The sequence below is a fragment of the Dasypus novemcinctus genome, chromosome 12, assembly GCF_030445035.2.
Source record: "Dasypus novemcinctus isolate mDasNov1 chromosome 12, mDasNov1.1.hap2, whole genome shotgun sequence".
Classification (NCBI taxonomy): Eukaryota; Metazoa; Chordata; class Mammalia; order Cingulata; family Dasypodidae; genus Dasypus; species Dasypus novemcinctus.
This window is the reverse complement of record NC_080684.1, coordinates 54414154-54441239: the sequence shown is the minus strand read 5'-3', so window position 1 is coordinate 54441239 and position 27086 is coordinate 54414154. Positions and strand designations below refer to the sequence as shown.

General features: G+C 38.3%; 1 protein-coding gene across 3 annotated transcripts in view; it reads right to left on the bottom strand.

Annotated features, from left to right (window-relative positions):
- The window catches only part of TRHDE (thyrotropin releasing hormone degrading enzyme), a 391431-nt gene extending 375948 nt beyond the window's left edge, over positions 1 to 15483 (bottom strand). For 2 of the 3 annotated variants that reach the window (XM_058308434.2, XM_058308435.2), the window contains exons 1-2: positions 13578 to 15483; positions 1836 to 2109 (exon numbers count right to left, since the gene is read on the bottom strand). In XM_058308434.2, the coding sequence (XP_058164417.1) occupies positions 1836 to 2109; positions 13578 to 14488 (1185 nt within the window). In that variant the 5' untranslated portion in view covers positions 14489 to 15483. The remainder of the gene's footprint in view (positions 1 to 1835; positions 2110 to 13577) is intronic. The other variant, XM_058308436.2, reaches the window with a different exon arrangement.
- Positions 15484 to 27086: the final 11603 nt, after the last annotated feature.

Sequence of the window (27086 nt, the reverse complement as noted above, 5' to 3'; positions counted from 1 at the left end):
CAGCAAGTCAATCATAAACTTTTGAAGATGTAAGAGGAAATTAGATGCCTTGGTACTCTTTTTTCTGTGTCTGGTCCAATGAATTCAGCCTTAAAACATCTGTCAATGATGTTAACAAACATCAGAGGAATTCGAGATTTCAAGTGACTGTAAGTCCAAAAGAGCAAAAAGCTGCTAGTCCTCTATAGCCAGCATGGTTAGCATTTAGGACATTATTTGAATGATTATGTGGATGAATTCACTATACACTGTTCTCCAATAATGGCATTAATTTTGTATGCAGGCAGATTTTATTTTTTAAACAGGTTTCATAGAGATTTAAATTGAAAGCAACAGTGAGGAAAATTTATTTTGCCAAACCTATTTTTCTAAAGTTAAGTTATTATAAAGCTATGAACTTCATAGAGAATAATATAGATTTCTCTTTACCTCTGCTGTTGTATTCAAGAAACACTGGATGGGGAGAATCCTACCTGAATTCACTTATAGAGACACAGGTGAAATGTTTAAACACAGCCAACAGGTCTAGTAGGGAAAAGCCCAAAATATGGGTTCAGACTAACATAGTTTTGGCTCTATCAGTTGTTTCTTTCTGACACCAGGCAAGTTCCTTAATCTCACTTTACTCTAATCATTTTGAAAAAGAGAATCATAAATACCTTGCTCTAAGGTTGACCTGAAAATTAAAATAAGTACATATTTATCATGTAAACCATTGAACTGGGGAGGTGGTTATTAACTCAGCATGGCCTAGCTTAGCCTGACGCAACACAATAGCAAGTGAAAAGGACCTAGAACACCAAGGTTTCACAAATAGCAACTATCAATAATCAAGGAGATTATTATAAATTTAATATAGACAATGAATTTTATAGGCTCCCTCTATTTCATCCTTCCCTAAGAATATATTCCTATACACTTGAAAGAAACTTTATACCTTACAGATTTTCTAGTACATGGACAGAAGAACTTAGACGCAAATATGTTGACTAAAGCATTGTTAATAATTTGAAAATAGGAAGAATGTAAATGTTCATTTACAGAACTGACAAATTGTGGTATTTTCACCCAGCCATTCTATTCAGATAAATCACAAAAACACAATTTTAAGCAAAAAGTCAAATGAAATAAGTTGGAGAATGGTACCTGTAATATAAAGTGTTATAACATACAAGAGTTTAAAGCATTTTATGTGTTATAAATAGATACATACATATTTAATAATTTTATAATATATATGGAAATGGCAAACACCAAATCCTGGACAGTGGTTTTCTCTAAGGGATAGGGCAAGGCAATGAGCTCAGGAAGCGATATATGGAAGGCTTTAACTCTATTATGTTTCACTCTCTCAAAAAATAAATTAGAGTAAAGAAAAGATGGTAAAATGTTATATTCCATAGACCTGCTTACTAGGGGCATAGGGCTTATTATATTATTCTCCACTTATTTTGTATATTTGAAATATTTCACAATTTTAAAAGAAGCAGTTTTTTCCAGTCATGTAAGTTGAAACAGGCAATTTACCAAAACAGACAAAAGCTGCTTCAGAAATATCCAGGAATGGGGCTGGAGATGAGAAAAGATGAAAGGATGGTGGAAAGGAAGGGAAGACACTGGGGAAAGAAGTATGGAGGTTAAAGGAATAAAAGGGCTGACTAGAGAAGAGAGGTTCCTCTCTGACCCTTTGAAACCATGAAGATAATTTAGAAAAAGGTTAAAGAAAAGACTCATTGTATAACATAGGAAGAGATGTTAGAAATAACTCGTTAAGCCATCATGTTTCTTTATGAGTGTACATTATCCAAAATCATCATTAAGCTTAAAATACTTACTACGACCCCACTTTTGGTGGTAGTTTCTCTGTATGTGAAGTTGCAAATGGCCCAGGCTAAGTAATATGTGGACATGAGAGGGGTCTGCGAAAAGTGATCCGTAACCCATCCATCTTCCTCAAACACGGAAGTTTCCACTGGCATATTAGATAAAGATAAATAGGTTGCTTGATGCTTGATGCTGATTTTGAAAGTAGCCTTGTAGATTGGCTCATCAAAACAAGGAAATGCCTTTCTGGCATGAGTAGGTGAAAACTGAGTAACACCAAGGAATCTGGAAAAAAGAAAATGACATTCTCAATTACATTTACGGCTTGAGTTAAGTTATGGCCAATACATGCTTCTGCAGATACAAGAATGTATTTTTGTCAAACTGCAATTTTTTTTCTGATCCAAATTAAGTGCACAAACAGCATAAAAGTGCAATTCATATATAACGTATACCCCCAACAATAAAAGTTCTTCAGAGAAGTTTTCATCTCAATTAAAGTAAATTCTCTCAACCCAGAGCTGAGCTTGGTGGATGAAACACTATACTCTACAGAAAAACATCTAACATACATCACACTGGCAAATATTGGAAAATAATGATTCTCATTTTTGTTGTGCCTCATTTTCCACCCTGCAGTTGTACAAGGTGTGAAGACAGTGAAACCAAAACTAAACTTGTGCACAGATATATGTAGAATATAGACCATCACTGGGAAACAACTGTGCCCTCAGATTTCAGTAAGGCATGTTCTGGTTTTTGTTAAAAACAAGGACTTTGAAGCCAGACAAAATTTGACTGAATCCTTGTTCCAGGACTTTCTTAGACATATGAACTAGGACAATTCCTAAACTTCTCTAAGGTTTAGTTCCTTCTTGTTTAAAAACAAATACTCAAACCTATCTAAAAAGTATTGTAAAGCCCAGATAAAGAAAAAAAAAAAAGGATTTAAAGCACTCATCACTGTGAATAGCATTGAACAGGCAGTCGAGAAATTTCAGCCATTGATATCTTCAACCTCTCCTAGGGCACTATAACATATGTTTCTGCTTATATTAGAAACCATTGTTTGGTTTTTGCTACTTATAGTATATATATATAATATATATATTTATAATATATTTATATATAATATGGTTTTTGCTACTCATTGTATATATATAATATATATTAATATATATTTATAATATATTTATATTTATGTTTATTAATAAGAAACATCTATACAGTAAATATTTGCTATTCATAACATATATATATATAATAAACATCTATATAATAAATATACATATTTAACACCCTCAAGTTTTCAGGTCAAGATGCATCTCACTAAAACTAGAAGTAACCTCTACATTCTCTCATGGTTTATGGTTACAAATGAAAAATACTCAAATTAAATACTTTAAAGGTGCTCTTGTAATTATAAAAAAGAGGCCATTAGTCATGAAAATGTTCATGACAAAGTTGGTGAAAGTTTAAAAGATATTACTAGCTACAAAACTTGATTTAAGGCAAGTCAATATTGGATCCTTTGTAAAGCATTACTGAATTTCAAGGCAGTTTTTTTAAAAAGCTCTTTCCCCCACTGTGCCCCTCTCCATCATCCATGGTAGACATGGCTGATCTAACACGGCACACTCTCCCACTGAGCCCAGACTTGGCCTCAAAATTATTCTCAGCTACCTCCAGTCAACAGGGTTGGTGTGCGTATTGAATCCTATTGGCTGTCCCTGGCTCAAACCATGAGGAATAAATGTTCACACCATTTTTAAATTAGGGAGCTTATATTTATCATTGAGGGCCTACATTTTTAAAGCTTAGGCTTAAAATAGAGAAAAATAAGAAATTTCTGAGATTAATTGCATGCAAAATTCTTATAAGGGGGGAGGGCGGTTTTAGGAGTTAGTTTGGGGTTGCTACATGCCAAGCTTGGGTAAGTCACCTACTTGCCTGAGACTGTTTTTCAGTTAGTAGTATTTGTTAAGCCTTCCTTACAAAACTGTCGAGATGATAAAGTGGGAAAGAAGTGTTAACTATAAATATATATATATAACTTTACATTTGTATAGCCATACAAATTAAGGTTAAATTGGAAATGAATTTTAGAAACAAATAGTCCAGCTCTCCTAAATTTAAGATGAAAAAGTAGATCCAGTAGGGTTAAGTGATTTGTTCAAAGTTACACAGGCAATTAGTGCCAAGCTGGATCTAAAACGCACATTTCCTGTCTCTGAGTAAAATCTAATTATATCTCAAAAATGGTAAAATCAATTTTAGCCATAATTTATAAACAATATTTTTTATTGTTTAACTGTAAGAAATAAAGGTTCTCCTTTTCAGTATCATGGCAATATTTTTCCTTATTATTTTCTGCTGATAGTAATATAATTTTTACTTAATGAAATGTCAGTAATTTTTACTCAAAATCTACCCTTTCACAATTTTCTTTTCATGTGATTTTGTCTTCCATAATGCTGTTGATTCTTATCTTTCAACCTTGTTAATTAAAATGTCCACTGAGCTTGATATTTCTCTACTGAGGTAATTTAAAAGATATCCATGGGATTTCATATATAAGAAAATGTGTTCCCTTTTAACTTTCAAGTACCTGAGAACTCCAATTCCAATCATTGAACAAATAGATAGTGTAAGCTTCTCACTGTATTAGGTACTTGGTAAGATTTTTTTAAAGATATAACCATTGCTATTTGTCCTTAAGGTCTTTGTAATTTAATTGAAAAGAAGAAAATACATACACATGAAAAGACAACTAATAATTCTAGGGGGAAAGTTCTATAAGAGCTCGCAGAGAGGTTGCAATTAGAATGTGTTAGTCTTTAAGTAAAATATCAAAGGTGTTTTTTGACAATAATGGGTACGGATTTATTAGATGTACAATATCTAAATACCTCTAGGCTAATTAAAAATTAATAACCCGAATATTTATTCCTAAGAAACATTTCATACAATCTCTTTCTTAGTATGTAAATATGTTAATTAAATCACTGATTCTCAGGGTTGAAAAGGAACTATTAAAGATCATCTAGTGACTTTTTGTACAGATTAATATTCTTAATGAATTCATACACACAGTGTATATCTATGCACGGAGGGCCACTATATATTCTGATAATGTCTAAATGAGGAAATACCAATTTCACAGTCTGGCACCTGAGGAAGATTGCAATTGAATTTCAATTCATATTTAGGAAATCAAAAAAAAAAAAAAAGTCCTTTGGTGAAGAAGAGCAGTTGGGCTAGATTACATTTCAGGTCATTTTCTAAGCTTGAGATCCTATAATTCCAACAAAAATTAGAAATGAAATATTCCCTAAATTTGAAGAGGTTCTTTTAAAAGTTAGGCTACCACTAAACAGTTTTCTACTACAAGTTCTATAATATACTTGTTTCTCTTAGGCATTTATTTTTTGAGTGTTCAGTTCAGGAGAGAAAAACATAAGTATATATGCTTCCTTCCCTCAAGGAGTTTATTTGCTCATAAAATAAATTAAACACATACCTAAACAGATATTACACAAAAAGCCATGAAAAAGAGGGAACATGTATGAAGAAATCATATTTGCCTGAAGCATTGTTTCTTAAGCTCCACACTACTGATATCTGTGACTGGATAATTCTTTGTGTTAGGGTCTGTCCTATGCATTGTAGGACATCTAGTCATAGTACCTCCCCCTGTTGTAGCAATCAAAAATGTCTCCAAACATTGTCAAATGTCCTTTGAGGGCTGGGGATAGGGCAACATTGCCCCAGTGAAGAAACAGTTACCTAAAATGCAAGGAAGGGAGGTTTTGTGGATGTGGAAGCTTAAGAATTGGGTAGATTTTAAGGATGAAAGACCAAGGGGCATGAGCAAGTTGACCGTACGTAGCACAAAAATAAGGCCTTTAAAAAGCCTTGACTCACATACTAAGTTAGCACCTTGTCCACTCTCTTGCAGAGTCTAGCTATATAAAAGAGAGCTAGCTTCAGGATCAGAGCCCTCATCTCAGCAGGAGACAGTGGCTGCTGGGGTTCAATATAATTCTGTCTTCCTTGCATATATATTTTATGGCTGCCTTCAATTGGTAGCAATGAGACTTCTTTTCTGCTTAAAACACCAAGAAGGCCTCTAGAACTGATTTGGAGAAGAAAGTAATGAGTTTTTGGGTGAATTTGAGGTTAGTTCAAGATGGCAGCAGGAGACCAGGTTGAAGAAATAAAAAAATTAAATAAAAAAATTAAAAATGGAAAACATTTTAATACAGGGTATGGATATGAAATATATGTAAATAACAAGAAGAAAAATAAAACAGCAGGAGGCAGAAGTTAATAGGGACAAGTATTTTGTTGTCTGCTTTTCTCCTGCTTTCTTAAACAAAACCATTCTTATTTTTTAATAAATCCCTCTATTATCATAAAAAATTCTATTTCCACAAGTGACATTCTGGAAGTGTCACTCCAAGAATGTCACTTTAACATAACTAAAAAAAATGTCAATAACATACGTGTATTTTAATTCTCTTCTATCTAAAATAAATTACTTTACTTTTTTAACAACTTGTCTATTTGACATTTTGGCTGAGCTAAGAAGGAGGGCTTAAAGCTCTGTGTTGCCTCTGAAGGATATAGAGAATTGATTTCTTCTTATTTCTGCGGAAGTTCACTAGGCAAGCCACTTGTGTCAAGTCATTATGATAACATTCAGCAGAAGTAATGCATTAATGTTGGTTGATATTGCCAACAAATTACAGTATGTGACACAAAACAATTTCTGCTCCATCATTTTCAGTTTGCCTCTTCATAAAGATAAAATATGCAGAGGAAGCAACATTTGCATAATATTGTTAGTAATCAGATTGATTCACGACTTTGAATCTGTGGAATCTACCAAAACCAAGCGAGCCTCACAAATGGCATGGTATATTTAAAAGGTTTCTGTTTCAGTCACATCTGTGCACACTGCATGTACAACACCGAGAAAATTGCTCTTTCAACTTACTTCTGTGGTAATTGCAATTTGCCTAGTGTTGCAATAGTGTAAGACTGGTAATAAGAACTCCCAAGATTCAAAGAAAAGTTCCAAAGGACCATTTATTATTGTTCAATTGTTTGCAGTAAAATGGACTAAACTACAAGGCCATGGAATTTACACAGGCCCCATTTAAAATGATCCAAGTTACAAGGTCATGGAAGCCATTTAAGTGAAGTTTGTTAATCAAAATGCAAGTTATTACTCTATGACAAAATGTTTTAAACCAAAATGGGCCATTGTTTAGACTGTGTGTTTTTATGTACTTCAATGAATCATTAAACTTCTGCCATTTCAGTAGAGGAGTGCTGTTGAATATTCAGTGCTATAAGCAAGAGCGTAGTCTATTTTTTAAAAATAACCATTCTAGTAAACTAAAAACATAATGCAATAATGATGGTAATATGTATGTAGGAAGTGATGCATATGTGAATAATCGTGTTATAAAAACAGAGCATATTATTCATAATTGTTTTCCCACTTGTATATGAAATAATCTCATAAAAAATGAGTACTTAGTACTCGACCACCATTGATGGAGAATATTATGAACACATTAAAATTACTTTACCAAGTCATAATAGTAGTTTTGTGTGAGATGTAAAATAGTGCCCAAGATTTGCTGCTTTTTACTGGAAAGATGCAAAGCATTATGTAAGTATTATAAAATTTTGCTACTGTCATTGCTCAATTTAAGTCTTCGGCACAATATCTAATAATTGGTCTGCCTTTCCCTTGGTCCTTTGAGTTTTGCTACTTGCTGTACTTGCTTCCAGAGACAAGGAAGACACTCTCTTGACCCTTCAGTCCAGGTTGCTGCTAGTCCCACTGCCGACAGAGAGTAGTGCCATAGTCAGACAGTTGGACACTTTGTTTCCCCCAGTCTTCACCACTCATTTCCGGCAACCATCCCCATCTCACAGTGTCTGAACCAAGCATCCGGTTTCTCTAGCCATAAAACACAATCACCTTTCTCTTCTTCATGGTGAAAGGGGATCTGCTTCTTCCTTCCCCTGTATTTCGAACTCTGCTTTGGAGGCAAAACTAACAGTGACCAAAGAATATTCACAGGGTCCATTTCCTCATTCCTTTGCCAGCAAGACGAAACCCCAAGGTAAGAAGGACATTGGTCCTACAATGCCTAGTATCAGCCCAAACAACGGATCTCCATCAATGAAATAATATAACCTTTAATACTCACAGACTGCTTAGCAATTGCCAGGCATTCTTTTGAATGTTTTATATTACTTAATTCTTATAAGCCTCACAATCCTCTGAGGTAGGGAATCATTATCCCCATTTTCTGAACACTTCAGAAACTTGGCCAAGGTCATAAAACTACTAAGGGGCGAGTCAGCACAGGACCCCAGGCAGTCCTTTCCATAGTCCCTGATTTAGGAGTAGGAAAATGAACACACTAACATACACATATCGTTTTCCATCCAGCAGCACAAACAAAAATGGCTTGAATCTATTCTTTAAAAAGATGAAAAATAACCAACAAAGATAATTTTTACATTATTTTTTTTCATCCTCTGATTTTAACTAAAACTTCATCCTTCAAGTAAAAATATGTCTGCACTGAGAGGAATCGATTCATTCCTGTCCCTGCAAAACTAGATCCAGAGCTCCTTGTATCCCAAGCCCATTCCAACGTTCAAAGGCAAACAAGGTGCACCTGGAGGCAGGAGGCAAGGAGGGGTGAGTCAGGGACACTTCATCCCAATTCAGCCCTAACCTCATTTTGCCCATCTTAATCCTCCATCTCTGCCCCACCACCACCCACCAGCTGTGCCTGTTTGTGAATCACTTCAGATTGTCCCGGAAATTGGGAAGTATTTTTCATCTTTGCAGTCTTCCAAATTCTATGAGTTAAAATTCTGTCTGTGGGAGAATGCATCCACTCTCTAGTGGTAAAAAGCAGGATTGCATGGGACTTTGAAAAACTGGGGGTGGCCAGCTACTTTTGCGAATCTGAGAGGAAGTAAACAGCACGCAAAGAATTAAGATGATGATGACGATGACGATGATTACCATTGCTGCTGGGGGTGAAGCATGAGGGTGAAGGAGGATGCATGAGCATGGGGGTGAAGGAGGAAGCCCTTCCTTACGGACTGTAGAACATTTATGTATTAACGGTAAATTATTTAGCTCCTCACTTTTTGTATCACTCTTTGAAGTCATACTTAAAGAGGTGAATCCTGTTATATTATACTGACCAGATGTCACCATCCTCAAGGAAGCCTAAAGTGCCAAACCCATCCACATACACAGTGGCCAAATTAGTTTGGGGTAAAAAACAAACAAACAAACAAACAAACATGCTGTACAGACCAAACAAATATCAAGAAAGCCAGTAGCAGGCCCATCTCTGTTTGAAAGAGAGATAGGGCAGATAGGCACTGTTTGAAGTTGCTTCAAATAAATAAAAACACAGGCAAACTAATTTAACTCTTTCAGGGAAAATGTATGCTTTATTACTATTCATTGTGGTTAAATCAGATTGGACCATGCAAGAACACAACAGGACAAACATCAACTGTATTAATTTTCTTCCCAGACTGAGTCATGATTAAATGGTCAGTGTTGCTCTTTGCATGTGTGATTTGTTTTTGTTTTGTTAATATTATCAAGTTTGGTTTACTGGTAACATTTTGAATGGCAGCCAAAATCCAATACTGGACTCAATTTGGCCATATGATGGGAAAACAATTAGCTAAGGCCATTAAGGAATCATATAAAAAAGGTATTTACAAAAGCATATGGCTCTTAAAGTGTTTTCAGTATAGAGCTTTATATGGAGGGGCAAAAAGCCACATACTCCTACTTACTCATTTAAAAATATCTTCTCACCAGAATGAAGGGGAGAAATGAGATTGCCTTCAATATAAAAACAATGCAGTGATTTCCTTGGTGTTTTATTAAATGTCATGATTTCTAACTCCAGAAATTGCACAAGGTATCAAACCATGTACATTTATACCACAAAAGATTGAATGTCTATCCAGAGATACCCTCCATGTTCTCCATAAGATTTTGGCAAAAGAGTGGTCCCAATTTTCTTTGAGAAACATAATAATATTTCCCATTTTAATCTAAGACCATGGTTTCTCTCTAAACTAAATAAAAATTTAAAAAGTCTCCTATTTTTATTCTGTCTTCTATCACTTTGGGATCGACCCAATCAAAGTTTTCAAAGAAAAGCTGTTTCCTTCTTCAAAGTGAATAAGATGTTCATTTACCTTCGGTAAACCTTCTCTTTCAGGGTGACCATCTGGATCTAAATTAAGGTACCCTACTTTGAGCATGGGTGTGCTCACCATCTGGCTACCCAAAAGTGGCAGTTATTTCAGGTGAATGAACATTTTAGCTAATTCTAAGCAAGTATATTCTATAGAAGTCTACAGCATAAATACACAACCCTGTCATCTCCCTGCTGCACAACTATTTAAAGAAAAGGTGAACGTGTATTCTGCTTAATGGAGATAATTTACTGCTTGTGTGTAAACATATCAATTTTAAGAGAATGTATTTATTTGGAAAACTCAACAAACAGTGGATTTCACTCTTGGAAGTCCAAATGAACAACCAAGAGTAGAGAATTTTCCTCAAGTAAGGAAGTCATCAACAGGGAATGTCACCTGGGTCTTCTAACCTTTCTCCACTACAGCCTGGGAATCATGAAAGGCAATTCTTCCCTGGAGGACAAAACCAGGTCCCCTCCAATACCTAGTGGGGGATAAAACCTTTCATGGGTCAAAAAGTCACAAGACACAGTAGAATCGAATTTTCCTGCCCTTTCCCATATGTTTCTCTCAGATACCTGAGAAGTGAATCAAAGAATCAGATTTACTGATATTAATGAGTCATTGTTTCCACAGGGGCTAAGTAAAACACAATAAATTGTAGCATTGCTCTTTTAAATATTTCAAGTTGTTCAATGTGAATCCTGATTGGCAGATTAAATATTTGTTTTCATTACAGAAATTATCCTATAATTAAGTTGGCAAAAGTTATGACTAACTAAAGACCAAGATATTTAATCATTAATCAAATGAAAATTGAGAGTTTTCATCTGTGTCCTTTTGGAAAGCAGGGTTTTAAAATGCCAGTGCATTGTATTTTTGTGACAAAAACATTACCAATAAAAGTCCAACTCTGGCTGAGTTCCTGATATTGGTCTGTTTTAAAAATCTCCAAGTATCCATAGTAACAACAATAACAAAAAGGTTTAATATAAGGACTGTTGACATAATTGTGAAACAATTTACTATATTTCCTTTGGTCTTACCAACTGCAGTAGAAACAATTAAGAAATTATCAGATTTATTACAGAATTGGAGGAAACAAAAGAGAGAGAAACAAGGACTTTCTTCAAGATACTGTTTAGAAATGAAACCATCCTGAGATCTCCAGAAACAATGAATCCTGCAATTTGGTTGGGGTGCCGAGTTTAGCTACATGTACACTGGGCTAAACTTTCAAATAAGTTATTGACATTTTTAGGGAAAAATGAAGAAGAGAGTTTGAATGCAAATATGCACCAGGGGTAAAAGAAAACAGTTATGGGTCAAAGAGAAACATCTGGTCTTTCTAAGAATCCTGTTAATTTGAAAGCACTGACCAAAACAAGCTCAGTTCCACCAAATATATTTTGGCATGACTCAAGGAACAGGATTTGTTGAAAGTATTTATTTTACCACAGCAAGATTTATCAGTAGTGATATGCAATTCGCACAATATGCTATTGACATTTTGGTATAAGAAACTTGTTTCTAAATACAGTACATGCACATTTGCCTTCTATGCCTTTCCCCCATTTTTTATATGGTTTTGAATTTTTTAAAAATATTTTTCATCTATATTCTTTAAAACATGTTGGAGGACATGGTGGAAGTGGGTTTAAATTATCCATATCTGACTGCAGGAGTTAGAAAGTGATTTATACATTCACTTATGGGAGACTTTAACTATCATACAAGTACTAAAGCACTGGGTATTTTATTTATATGAGGTTACCTCATAGCACTCTATAAATAATGAAACTTTTGTGTACTCCCACAACACACTGACATTTCCCCAGCCTTACATGATAACAGCTTCCTCTGAGAGCTTCCAGGCACCATGAGTCCTAGACCAGAATCTGGAAAAGATTGGGTCCTAGCTCTCCACTGACAAGCCTGTTGACCTCAGTGCCCGTGGTTGCTCAGAGTCCTAGTTTTCTACTGCTGTGAGAATCACCTGAGAAGAGGAAGCATTCTGCCAGTGGCTTCATTACTAATCTTCCACCTGCCTCCTCTTCTAAACTTGATAATTTCATTTTTAAGTTCACTTCAGTTGTTCACCTTCTCGACAGTCATTTAAAACCTAAGTTACTTTAAACGCCGGTTAGGGCAAAGAGCAAGAATCACTTTTTCATTCATTCAACAATATATTTAAGAGCATGGTCCTACTGGATACTCATAAAAGCTAACATTTATGGTGTTACTAATATGTCAGACACAGGATTAAGTGTTTTTTCCATGTATTCATTCATGGACACCTACAACAAACCTTTGAGAATATTATTATTGTTGCGATTAAGTATGGGTTCTGTGGCCAAGCTGCCTGGGTTCAAATATCGGGTTTGTTACTTCATTAGACGAACACAAATTACTTGACTTCTCTGTGCCTCTATTTCCCAGATGCATAAAACAGGGAATGACCATAATAGCACCTACTCCTTAGGGTTGTTGTAGGATTCAGTGAGCTAATACAGTGTTCAATAAACACTAGGGGAATCGGTGGTTGATAGAGATTAATCAACTTCCAAAATCAAAACCACAGCCTTCACCACAGCTAGAGGAGCATCTGGGACTTGAACCCACTTCCGATGGACTCCAAAGTCCAAGTTCTAAACAACCGGTGAAAAAAGTCCCAAAGCTTCTCAATTTTTTTTTTCAATAATGCCCATATCTAAAAAGCACCAAAGGCCCTCACCAACAAAGTATTGGAGACTGGCCGCTGACTTTTCCTCCCTTCATCAATGTAGTCATTTCCAGGTGCACTAAACCTCGAATAAGCAACTGGAATCACCGTGAGTTCCTAGAGAGCTGGCGGCATTTCTTGCTGCCTTCCTGCCCCCGCCCCCATTAGACTGTCACAGGGAACCACTGCTACCTCTCGCAATCTCAGCTTCCAGTTTTGGCAAACTTGATGCGGCCAAAGCCCATCACCTGTCCACTGCCTGCCAGGGGCTGATAGGGTAGATGGTGTTGTAGTGAGAGAGGGGTCTACCCTGTCCGGCCCTGACATTTTACCGCGATGTACCGCTGTCCTGGTCTTAGGGCTCATGCATTTTTCCCTCGACGGTAACTTGGCAGGCTTTTTATGTCAATCTGGCATCGCTTAAATTACACACTCCCCTTTAAAAAAAGAACCATGCACCCCGGCTAGCTAAGAAACTTTGACAGAGTGGGGGAGCCCGACCAGAGGAGGAGGCGGCATTCATTATTTGGCACTGGTGAGTGAGTTTGCGGAGTTGGGAGCAGTGAGAGCCCAAGCTTTGGGGGGACGTCAAGCACTGAGGTTCTGGGCAATGGTCCTACCCCACCTTGGCTTCCTTCCTCCACCCATCCTTTCCCAGGGTATTGGAAGCCAGTCTGGTCCCCAGGGTCACAGGCTGCCCAGCGGATCGAGCTGCCTGGCGGGGTGGGGCGGCGCCGGGCACCGCCTCCCTCCATACCTTCTCTCCCCGTGCAGCACATAGGAGCTACGGAAGAAGCCTAGGAGCTCGTTTTCTATCAGGGCGTTGTAAATGATCTTCAGGTTGTAATTCCTCTGTGCGTCCAAGGTCCGATTCAGAACTACCACCAAGACCTGGGTTTGCGGGTAGAGGAAAAAGCCCGCCACCGGGACAGCCCCGGCCGCCCGGTCCTCGGCCACCTGCACCTTCTCGACCGCCACCCGGGAGGCATGCAGCACGACATAGCGGGTGGCGTTCCTGCACGCGATTTCCACGTTGACCTCCCCGGAGAAGGTGAAGTTCTCCATGAAGGCGGTGAGCATCAGGTTATAGTGCAACGGTTTGAGGTGGCCCGACAGGCGCAGCTGCGTCCAGGGCTGCCACTGTTCCTTCTCCTCCTCCAAAGGCGGCGGGACAGACGGGGTCCCGGGTGTGGCCTCCCCGCCCGCCTCGGGCTGCGAGGAGTCCCCACCCGCGGGGTGGTTACGCCGGGCTGAGCCCGGGAGGCTCGTGTTGCCGCCGCGCGCTGGGAAGCCCGGGGGACCGCCGTCGGCGCCTGGCGCTGCGCTTGCCCCGCACTCGTCGAAGCGCAAGCTGAGCAGCACAGCGAGCATGGTGACCGCGAGCAGCGCCACGATGGACACGGCGAAGGCCAGCACGAGCCGCTTGTGCACCGTGATGTGGCGCTCCGTGGTGCGGGGACGCACCCCCACCGAGTCCGCCCACGGGTCCGAGAGCCCCCTGCCGCCGGCCCGGAGCCCGGCGTCGTCCTCCCCCATCGTGGCCGCCAAGGGTGAGCTGCTCTTCTGGGCCCCCTCCTCTTCCTCCTCCTTCTTCTTCCTCTTCTTTTTCTTCTTCTTCTTTTTCTTCTCCTCCTCTTGCTCCCCCCGCTCGCCGTCCAGGGCCATCATGCTCCCTCCTCCTCTTCCCCCGCCCTCTCAGGCACCCCCCGCGGGCGGGCCACCCGGGCCACCGCCAGCGCTGGCATCAGAAAGCGCTCACTGGCCGAGGGCGCGTCGCCGGCTGGGACCCTGGGGAGGCTCTCCCGGGTTCTTTTAAGACGGGCTCTGGCCGCAGGCGACGGCAGCCTCGGCGCCCCCCATCAGCCCCGCCTCTCTTCGGACTCGGGCGGCCGAGGCGCGCGGCGACGAGCTCCGGGACGCGCCCAACTTGCAAAGCGTTTCCCGCTCCCCGCCGCGCGCTACTTGTCGGGCTGGCCCGGGCGCCGGGGCACACGCTGCCCCCGCGCCCGCGCGCCTGCGGCTGGCGGCTCGCCTCCCCTGCGCCGCGCTCTCGCCTAGCTTTCCGCGGGAGCCTTCCAGCGGGTCCTCGGCTGGGGAGGAGGACGCAGGGCGGTGGGAAGAGCGAGCGGCGTGTGGGGGGAAGTTAAGGCTTCTGCTCTCTTCCTCCACTCCAGCGGCGGCTTTCAGTCCTCCGGGCGGGAGGTGCTTGCAGCAGCGGCTGCGGCGGCAGCACCGGCACCGGAGGCGCCGGAGCTTTACAGCCCGCAGCCTGGAAGGAGAGGATCGTGGCCGGCTAGGGAAAGACGGAGGTGACCAGCCAGAGGAAGTCCCGGGGCCGCGGAGCAGCGCCGGGGATACGTCCTGGAGATGCCTTCTCCTCCAGCCGGGACACTTTAAAGCAGCTGTGGCGGCAAACGGCGGAAGCTTCGCTCTTTCCGGTGTTGTTTTGCCCTCAGGAGATGGCAAGTGAGCCAGAAGTGTCCGGCCCGGCCAACCCCTTCAGGTAGACGAAGCTCCGGGTTTGCTCCGTATCCCCGTGAGGAGAGCTGGAGAGTGTGTGTGAAAAGACGTGTGCATGTGTGTGCGCGCGCGTGTGTGTACACACAGGCTTCGGGTCTAGATTGCCAAGGCCACTCCGGCTGCTTTCAGGGACTGTAACTCCCGGAGAAAGGCAAAGGAGAGAGCTGAGAGCGCGAGGAGGAAGGGAAGGCGGGAGGGCGGGGAGCGGCTGAGAGGCAGAGGCAGGCACAGAGAGATTAGAGAGCTTTTCTCCGCTCTGTCACACCAGACACCCACAGCCACAGAGGGGGATGCTGAGCCGCCTGCAAGAAGTACATGGTAAATCTTCAGCGCAGCAAGCCCCACAGTCACCCCTCTTTCCGACTCCTTAGCCCCACCACGGATCCCTGGAGAGATCCTGAGAACCTTTGGCTATTAACACTAAGCAAAGGCAGACAGTGCTGGGGAAATGTGGTCTGTATCAGATTTCAGTTCAAGCGTGCCGGAGAACTTGGAGGATTGCATGTAAATTGTATGTTACATTATTTCATATTTTACTGTGAGATGTGCCCAGGTGTGCAGTACTAAAATAATGGTTAGCAATGAAGCATTAGGGTCCTCCCAGAAGTAAGGCTAAGAAAAGGGAATGTTTCTCCCATAGGAGAATTTCTATTTTTAGCTTGGGGAAATAATTAAAACATAATGCCTATAATATAACATTAAGGACCAAAAACTTGAGAGTGAGAAGAACTGGAGATATGGCCCCTGTTATTTCAGACGTACTAAAACAGCAAACAAATAACATTCTGTGATTGGTCAGTTTTTCACTTCACTTAGGCACAGTTACTTTTTTGGCAGCTTTCCAGTGTTATCATGAAAATTGTTTAAACTTTGAACAGTTTTCAATGGGCGGCGTTTGCTGACTGCAGGAAGCATCAAAAACAAGTTCATAGCCCATTGACTGGTATGAACTGTCTGAATTTACAGAACTTTTCAATTATAATGCAGAGAGCATATAAGTATATATAACTTATCAGAATTTGTATGAAAAGCTCTAATTAGAACAAATAGAAAACAGCCACTCTAAAGGTGGCTAGAGATCCGCGTAAAGAGGCAGGGGTCTCTTACTTTTTAATTAAAGAACTAATGAAACAAAATATGGTTGACTTCAGAGTCAGTGTTTTGTTCTTGTTGTTGTTTGTTTGTTTTAGGAGGTACCAGGGATTGAACCCGGGACCTCGTACATGCGAAGCAGGCACTCAACCACAGAGCTACATCCACTCCTCCAGACTCAACTTTTTTAAAAGTTCAGAATATAAAGAGAATGAAGTAATTCCTTTTTACATTTTTTTCAGGTCTTCAAATCCTAAAGGCATTTTTTAAAATCATGTTCATAATTATTTTTCTTACAAAAAGCAAATATTTGATGCTACTTGCTTTAGAGTCCTGAAAATACACAATTAAAATACTGTGTGTTTGGCTTTAAAAGCATGACCAAAAGAAAAGAGACCAAGTATACATCAGCTTTAGCCTGACAACCCTTCTTGAAGCCCTTTTACCCTCTACCCACAGATGGAATGGGATACACGTCCAATGCCACACATTCTAAATGTTCATTAAAATCATTTTAAAATCATGAAAAAAAATGCCAGGGTGGTTTTTTAAAAGCATGTCGTATGTGGGCTGTTAGCAACAGACCAAGGGAAATGCCACATTCTGTTCAAGTTACTTTTTTTTGCTTCATTTTTAAATCTCTGCTCTTGCTGCCCTTATCTATCTGGCTGTATGAATTTTAAGAGTTGAGAAGGTAGGGTTCCTTTGGTTTGTTTTCACAGAATCAGGAAATATATTACAGACAGGGGAAAGGAGCCAAGCGACCCTCTGGCAGGTCACTAGCCTCTGTTACTTCTGGGTCCTTATCTGGCAATTCAGGATTATTGATTTAAGGTCCATAGTGCATTTAGACTATCACAGGATCTGGAACCACCTCCAGGGGACTGAGAACCACTGCCTAAATAAAAGGGTCTCCTAGTAAGGGACCGTTGAGGCTTTCTTTTTCTGTACTTTATATTTTATCAATATTTTGATATATTTCAGAAAATTACTACAAGACAATTCTCAGATATTTTGGTGTTTAACTATACATTTACCAATTTGTAAAGTCTCCTCTGCAAATTAGTGAATGGATTGCTTTTAAACCCAAAATGAACACAAGCTTATTAATGCAGAGTGGATAGAACTTATGAATGCATTGACTCCCTTAAAATGTAAATTTACCCAATAAATTCAATATCAAGTTCAAGTGGGTAAATATTTCTGTCTCTCATATCAATGTTATGAAAATGAGTTTTTCCTTTTTTTTAAATTTCTGAACACATGTAGCACTCTTCCCTTGAGAAGGAAGCATTTTGGTAAAATAGTTTTTGCATTATTTTCTTAGGGACTACTCATTCTCCCTCAAACAAAAAGAAATGAAAATATTAAAGAGGTGATTTACTAATATTCCTATGAAGAAATTGTCTTCGGTGCATAGGTCACAGGACTAAAGATAGTTTTGACTCTACCAATGCTAGCACCATGCAGAACCCTAACAAGGGAGCAGGACTTTCCAAAGTACCTAATGCTTTCTCTCAATAAAGTCTTTTTGTGGCCCTGTTTCATTCAGGGTCTTGTAAAAGTGAAAACAGTCTGAATGTTTAATATGCACAAGGCTAAACCTGTTATTTTTAGTTAAATCCACACTTCACCTTGGTCCTTCAAGTTATCAAAAAGAACTATCTTCAGTGAATGTATTGGGTTCAGAGTCTCTCCACTTTAATCGTTTATACTTGAACTGTTGTTTTTTCTCTTTTCAAACTGGTTTGTATGTAAAGGTACAACTTAAGTGTCCCTAATGTACTCGGTCCCTTCAAGTGTGATTACTACTTCACATCCAGAAGCAGCTTGGCTCAGAAGAAGGAACTAGATCAGGGGTCTTCTCCACCTCCCGATGTTCTCCTACCACGGTTACCTAATAGAACCAGTCTCTTATATGAAGGAATTGGACCAGGTTACCTTAGAGGCACTTCTAACATTCAAATTCTATGAAAAAAGTTCAGCATCTACTACACTGTCCTCTTTGTGTTCTCAAGGGATATTTAATTTTTTTCCATTTTGAAACAAAAATATTTCAGCTAAAAACTTTAAAAAGTTTCATAGTTAAAGAGACTTTATTTTAAAATGTACTATACTTGTAAATCTTAGGAGATGAAAACAAACCTTACAACTCTGGAAGTCAAAACAGGCTAGATGTATTTTGTGAGAGTGATGTTTTACTGAAGGCTTCACATTACTGGAAACCAAGGCTGACAATGAGTGGGAGAAGTCTCTTTGCTAAAGTGGTGCCGCCATGTGGCAATAGCAAAAAAGCAGTTTGAAATCTATAACTGTGCTCATTTGATGAAATTTTAAAATTGAGAATAATTCATGTTATTGCAAACTTCAATCGTATTTTTATATAGTACTTTTTCAAACTTTTACATTTGACTCCATGCCATTGTTAACATTGTTGAGGGATTTTATACAAAAACCACCCTGCCAGATAGAACATGCCTCAAGGTCTTAATGATGGAGAGAGAATTGTTTAGAAATAGCCATAATATTGAGACAGTAAAATTTTCATGATGTCTGAAGTTTGACAATTATAATTAATTGATAGTTGTCCGACTTCTGTAGATTTATAGAATGGAAATTAAATCTAAATTTGATTATGTCTTTTTTCCCTCACATAAAAATCTGTAAAATTATGAAGTTGTTTAAAAAATAGCTCCCTAAACGATTAATATATCCCTACATATCATTAATTCTAGGGAAGTTTCATTGTTATGCTTATACCTATACAGAACAAGTCTCGGCATAAAAAGGGTCTCCCAAGTTGAGAAATTTAAGGAAAAGCATGACCAAATGTCTATAGTGTCATTCCCAGTTCCAGCATTAAGTGTCATATCTGGAAAAAGAGATAAGTAGAACCTCTAGAAAGATGTATTTTTATCTGGGGGTTCTAATGCTAGGTTAAAACTCTTCATTGTTTCCTCTGGACTCTTTGGTTTATAATCTCAGTAAGAAATCTCCATAAAAAGGCAATTATGCATCATGGGAATGTTTACAGTTTATTTATAAAGCTTGAAAACATGTGTACCCTCAAATTCTACAAACACAATAGAAATTGAGTAACTTTTCAGAAATGTTGCTGTTGAGCAAAGTCCAATTTGTCTAGTTGCTCAAGATATGAAAACAGGAAACATACCAATATAGTTTTTATCATGAATTTAAGTTGCTCAAATACATGCTTCAACATAAATACAGCAGGAAGTTATTAATGATAATAATAATAATAATAGCTAAGTTTTATTAAGGGCCTACCTTGTGCCAGGCATTTGTCTAAGCACCTTATGTAAGCCCTTTCAATCAAGAGATTGTCCCTCATGAAATTAATACTGTTATTATCCTTATTTGGCAAATGAGGAATCTGAGGCTAAAGAGATGAAATAACTTGTGTAAAATCATTTAATTCATAGGTGGCAAAACTGAGATTCTATACCAGGAAGTACTATATCACTTGCACTCTTAACTATTATGCTTTACAACTTCCTGAAAGGTAAACCAAATATAAACTATCCAAGTACACAATTAATACTTGCTACATAAATTGTGAAGTCAGTGCCTTGCACTGTGGTAGGGATATAGCACCAAACCAAACAGCCGTGGTCTCTACCCTCCAATGAGGGTACAATGCCTAGCACATAATAAGTGCTATGTGAATGTTTGTTAAATGACATGAATAAATAGAGAAAAATGTAGCATGGCCCTGAGCAGAATGATTATAATTTTGTAAAGTAATGATAAAAAAGCACAAACATTATTCATCCTGGATTGAGAAGTAGTTGAAAGAGTTGACTGTAGCTTATTTTCATACTGCAGTACAAGCAGTTTACATGCCTTAGAAATCTTACCTCTTGAATGCATTGAAAAATGTGTCTTTGACCCAGGCTTACTTGACAGTACAAATTTACATGATTTGAATGATGCCTTACCTCTTTCAGACCATGAAAAGTATCTGCTTCAAAGCCACACTTAGACAGGTAATATAAAGTCATATGAAGACATATCCTGATTTATTTCTTCTGTCTGTGTCTTCTAATCCATTCATGTTTATTCTCTCTTCCAATCATTTATTTCCTTCTATTTAATAGAAACAAATTGTTTATCTCTTAAAACCTGAACTTACTACAGATAGACATGATATATAGGTATTCATCAATATAGTGCTTTAAACTAGGTAATTACAATAATTTCTTAAAATTAGGTATCAAACAATCATTGTAAATGGGTTGGCAAAGAGAAATGAGGAGATGTGAAATTTTTCTCTTTTATTATTGAAATATCACTAATATTGAGGGCATATAGCTATATGTAACTTTTTGAAAGCTGATTTGATCCACTGTCTTTTATTTTTAAAGATTTATTTTATTTCTCTCTCTTCCCTCCCCCCCCATTGTCTGCTCTTTGTGTCCATTCGGCTATGTGTTCTTCTGTGTCCACTTGCATTCCTGTCATGCAGGACTGGGAAACTGTCGTAGCTTTTTTGTTGCATCATCTTGCTGCGTCAGCTCTCTGTGTATTGTATGCCGCTCCACTCCTGGGCAAGCTGCGCTTTTTTTGCACAGGGCAGCTCTCCTTGCAGGATGCACTCCTTATGCATGGGGCTCCCCTATGCAGGGGACACCCCTGCGTGGCACTGTACACCTTGTGCGCAGCAGCGCTGCTCATGGGCCAGCTCACCACATAGGTCAGAAGGTCCTGGGTATAGAACTCTGGACCCTCCATATGGTAGGTAGATGCTCTATCAGTTGAGCACAACCGCTTCCCTGTGACTTTTATTTTTAATAATATAAAATTCTAATGAAATACTGTTTTAATGAACCAGTATTCTGGTCAAAAATACAATAATTCCTGAGTGAAAAGTACAACCTCTCTTAGACAATAAATATTTTTATATATCATATACATGTATGTATATAAAACACAATAATAGGAAATTAAAATTGCATTGTTTTTCAACCTCATTAAATTCCTACTTTGAAACTGAGAAAAAAATATGAATCATGATATTTTGCCTTCACATTTTAGACCTGGGCATAAATAACATGTCTTTTTGTGATGAACTGAAGAATATCTTCTTTTCTTGGTCTGTTCCCTCTCCTTGTTTCTCTTCAGTGATGTTTGTTTAAGAAGGCCTAGTTCTTTCCACCACATGGATTCCCTTATATCTCTTTACTTTCAGAGTTATATAGAAAGGTTATACCTAAGTCACACTGTTTTTCCTTTCTCTGTACATGGTTTTCTGATAGCAGTCACCAATTCACATCTTCCCACCCGCCTAGAAATTGCTCTCTAGGTGCTTTGAAAGTTAGCTGAAATATGTACTGGGGATCCAGGAATTATTGTTAAAGTTCAAATAATTAGACTTCTGCTAAAATGCCTTTTACTTGGCATTTTTTAAAATGTACTTATAGAATACTACTAAAAATATTGAGTCTAAATACAGTATTATAATATAGATGTTATAATGTTAAATATGTTGGTTTATATTTACATTTATTTTAAAACATTAAGTGCTAAGCACTATATAAAACGTAAGTGAGGAATGGTTGTAGTTTATAGCTAAACAGTGGACCCCAAGTCTGTATCTGGACAAAAGCATCGCTGCAAAAGAACTATTAATACACAGAGAAATTCAGTCAAACTATTAACTCTTGAACATAGCCAGCTGCTCGACTGAATGAAACTTTTTTTTTTAGCTCCAAAACAACCTATATAGAAAAAGCAATGAACTTAAATATGACTGTTTGGAGTTATAAGCATATTAAAATTTGGATGATCATTTTATGAAATAGGTTTAATTCTCATAGTAGAATTGATTTAGTGTGTAAGGTGCTTGTGAAGTTCACTTTTGTCACTTTTCTCTTTAGTGCCACCTTGTGGACTACCCAATAATAATAAATATTATATATAGGATTTTGAGTTTTTCTAGTTCTATTCTCTGCTGTGTTAAGGCAAGTCGTAGAAAGCAGTGTGGTAAAACTCAGATGTGAAGCAATTCCTTTTCTTTACCAGGACATATTTACCAGACTTCTGCAATGACCATTCCGACACCAAAACGATTTCTTAGAGTTTGGAAATACTGGTATCTGAGTAAAAATTGATGTTCATTTATAGGATAGTCACCATACCTATCTTGGATAACATAAGTGGCGAGCTCTCACTTGTGATTTTTCCATAAGAAAAATGTTTTCTTAACTATCATTTCTACAACAGTGCTCCATGAAAACTGATTCTAGGTGATTCCAAGCCCTGCTTAATCTTTTAGAAAAAGTTCCCATATCTGATTTTGTCTTGGATGCAGTTTATTCCTCACGTCAGACTGAATTTGCATTGAGTTACTTTATTCAGTTTGTTTTTTAACTATGCTGAAACTGTACGGGAATAAAGAAAATTTTAGTAGAGTATGCTAAACTGCCTCTCTTATTTGAGACATGCAGGAGATGTATTTTAATTTCCCTAACATTTTCTATATATTGGAGAGGCTAATAATAATTTTTTGAATAGCCAAACAAAAAATAATGTTTTTTTTTTCCTTTTCAAAACACCTAAACTTATGTGAAAGTTTATCACTATGTATTTTTTGTAGTATGATGGAGAAAAAAATTTTGAAATTACATTTTTATGAAGTGATTTCAGAGCAAGTGAAAACATATGTAATCTGGTCACTGTGAATGCATAAATGTTCAAATGTGAACTCCTCCTGGCCTATTCAGAGTTGAAGGTTGTATCATGTGTTATTCAAGAAGTAATTTTCCTTGGATGTGCAATAAGGCCTCAAATTTGACCTATAACCTGAATATCATAAGCTATCAGTTATTGATGCTGGAAGCATACCAACAAAAAAAAAAAATGTAGTTTTATAGGCCTGCTAAAAACCTATTATAGAACCAGGGCAGTCAAATACTATGAGTAAAGCTTCAAAGACCATAAAATTTAACTCCCTAGTCACCTTTCAACTTGAGCAAGTCTTATGCTTTGCCTTTAGAATTGCTGTGTTGTATTTTCCAATCAGGAAATGGATTTTAATTGTTAGTTTTTACACCCTTTGATATTTGAACTTCTTCATGAAGTTTCTGACATACATTGAGTTTCCCACAGATTTGATACAGGAACAAATTAAAAGATCTTAGAACAGCAACATCTGATCTATAGGCTCCACTTACCCTTTGCATGGCTGTCATTGAACAAGTCCTTGTTTTTAGAGTTTAACCTAAAAAAAAATTTAGAGAAAGGACTTTCTTACCTGAAGACCAAGAAGGGTTTTGACCATTTTTTCCTTAATGTTTCCCCTTAAGCTATAATGTTACAAGTATGTCTTACTTCAGTTTAGGCTGAATAAAGTGCTATATGATGCCGGTTAGAAAGTCGCTTGGATACATGTGATACAAGTTGTACAGCTAATGGTACCTTCATTTAACTGACTCTAGTAATGAATTTTATCTCCTCATTTTTATCATATCCTGTTAAATGTATGGCTTTTCTAAAATAAAGACAAGCAGCAAAACACATTTCTTATCTGCTCTATTACAGATTTAATCATTGGGCTATATGATACACCAACAAACTCTTAACATCGAACGGTATTAATGATCTCTATTCAATTCATTTTAAAGTCAGACTGCACAAAATATGTTCTTGACATTTCTTAGAATTTCATTTTTTGTTCCAAAGGATCATTTATTCCTTTAATCTTCCAGTGTGGGAAGTGATAACTATTGACTCATTTTTGGAAGTGCTAACATTCAACTAGGTAAACTCAGTAAACGATGGCTATTAATGTTCTCTTCTGTCTTCTAGACAGAAAATCAAACCTATTTAAAGTAAAGGATGTGTTTAAAATCAATGTATGCCCACAAGTTAACATTAATATTTACAAACATTTTCTATGTTCATTGTGTCTTATTTGGGTCTGTGTGTATAAATATATATTTATATTTATTTATCTATATCTATGGAACTATGGAGATACAGTGATAGATATAAATAGATGAGAGATAGAGAGAAGTGTATATATTTCTATACGGTCTGAAGAAAACTGTTTTATACTAACCTGCAGTGCTATGAAATACACAAATAGTTCTCTAGGTTCCTCCCTCATTTTCAGTGCATGCCAGGATAGTCAAAATAAGCTTCAGATGTGATAATTATCCAAATATATAATTCTAAAGCCATTATAGGACCATTTCTTTATTTCCATAAAATTTATCTATAGTATTTCTCTGCTTAATGTTCAGAGTTCTCTAGCAGTTCTCTTTTACACGTTCAGAACAGGAGCTATATTTTCTAGGATGTGCAAATAATCAAGTTATAGCAACATTATAAAATATGATCTGTATTATGAATTGAATAGAATGCACCCTCAGATCTGATTGCCTAAGGCTCAAAATGTTAACGCTCCTGAAATGCCTTGTACGGTATCAGCTAGTTGAAATTGCATTAGCCATGAGAAAAAATCTTGGTCTCTATCTCAGCCTCATTTCACCAGCCTTTGCCTGCTCCTGCCCACCTAAGAGGGGAGCTTCTGCTCTGCAGAGGGTCAGCGCAAGTTGAAAACCTTCACCTCCTGTCTGTTTCCACATCTCCAAAAAGGATCAGGCCTGAGAACCTCTGTCTTCTGATATACCTTTGTGAAGCGATTTAATTACATCTTTTCCCCAAAGTGCAAAGTTCTCCAGTGCAAACTGAGGAGACACAGAAACAGGTCAAAATGGAGAGAAACTTCTTTTTTTTTTTAATTAATTTAAACTATAATGCCATGAAAAAGCACTTTGAACTTTTTCTATTCCCAGGTAATTGGTTCTAAAATAGAAAAACATTCTAAATTATCCACATGCCCTCCTTTGTTAGAGTTCTTCCCAAAGAATTATCTGCAAAGGTAATATATAGAACATCATGATGATTTCCTTGCTTTACGAGCACATTTTTGTCCACAAACTCTAGAACAGAAAGCTAGTCAGCAGCCAAAGAGGGTCTCCTAACAGCTATAAGAGAAGCCTCACCCGTAAATAATAAAGTAACTAACAGAAACAAGCCAAATCCCATTTTTAAAAGCCAAATTCTGCCGTGAATATCACAGACATCATCACTTAATCATATCCACTTAAGAGTAGTCTAGGGGGCGGCGGACTTGGCCCAGTGGTTAGGGCTTCTGTCTACTACATGGGAGGTCCGCGGTTCAAACCCCCAGCCTCCTTGACTCGTGTGGAGCTGGCCCATGAGCAGTGCTTATGCACACAAGGAGTGCCCTGCCACGCAGGGGTGTCCCTGCGTAGGGGACCCCACGCGCAAGGAGTGTGCCCTGTAAGGAGAGCCACCCAGAGCGAGAGAAAGTGCAGCCTGCCCAGTGATGGTGCTGCACACACAGAGCTGACACAACAAGATGACGCAACAAAAAGAAACAAAGATTCCTGTGCCACTGACAACAACAGAAACAGACAAAGAAGATGCAGCAAAGAGACACAGAGAACAGACAACCGGGGTGGGGGAAAAGGGGAGAGAAATAAATAAATAAATAAATCTTAAAAAAAAAAAGTAGTCTAGGGAAGCAGATGTGGCTCAGGCAACTGGACTCCTGCCTACTACATGGGAGGTCACTGGTTCAGATCACGGTGCCTCCTAAAGAAGACAGTGAACTGATGGATGGGCAGGCGCAGTGAGCTGACACAGCAAGAGACACCAGGAGGAAGAACATATTGAGAGACAACAAAGCAGGGAGCTGAGGTGGCTCAAGAAGTTAGGCACCTCCCCCCCCCCACATCAGAAGTCCCAGTTTCGGTGCCTCCTGAAAAAAAAGAAACAAGAGAGAGATGAGCAGACATAGCAAGTGAAAAACAACAAGGGATTGGGGAGAAATTTAAAAAAAAAAAAAAAGTAGCCTATAATTTCTTCCGTATTTTCAAAACAGGTTCCTTGTAACCTTCCAGGGAAAAGTTGGTTATGAAATGACCACTTGGTTTCATAAAGTCCAGGTAGCTTTAAACTAAGCTGAATACCATTCATTTAGGCCATAGCCATTCAAACAATTTTTTAGTTAATGAACAATAAACAAAATAACCAGTTAAAAGTTATTGGACTGAAAGCTAATTTTCCATACACTTCAGGGTCCAGTCCAGTAATATAAGAATCTAGAAAAATGCAGCCATTAAGTACCATGACTTTCTCTAAGAAAAGCATTATCTATATTCTATATCTACTTATTTAGCAACTCAAGAAGGAAAAGAAAAAAATGGGAGAAATATCCCAGCTGAGTCTAAAATTTTTATTTAAACCCTTCTTAAATGATGCCTTTCAAATGCATAAGATATTATGTGAAATGGATTTTAAAAGTAGTATTTTGAAATGATTTTCCAACTCTTGTATTATAAATTGGTATAAAATCTTATGGAAAGTAATTTAGCGATAGCTATGAAGAGTCCCAAAACTAAATAACTGTGGTAAGGCTTGTGAGACAGCCTGTATTTTAACTGTTATCTTGACTCTCGTCTACTACTCTTCAAGCTTTTTCAGGGGCAGGAATGTGCATGTTCACTTATATATCTGCAAAGCAAACTGAGTCTCTCAGATATACAGACTCCTTAATAAATGGGTATTGAATAAATGAATGAATCCCTTCAGTAGTGTTTTC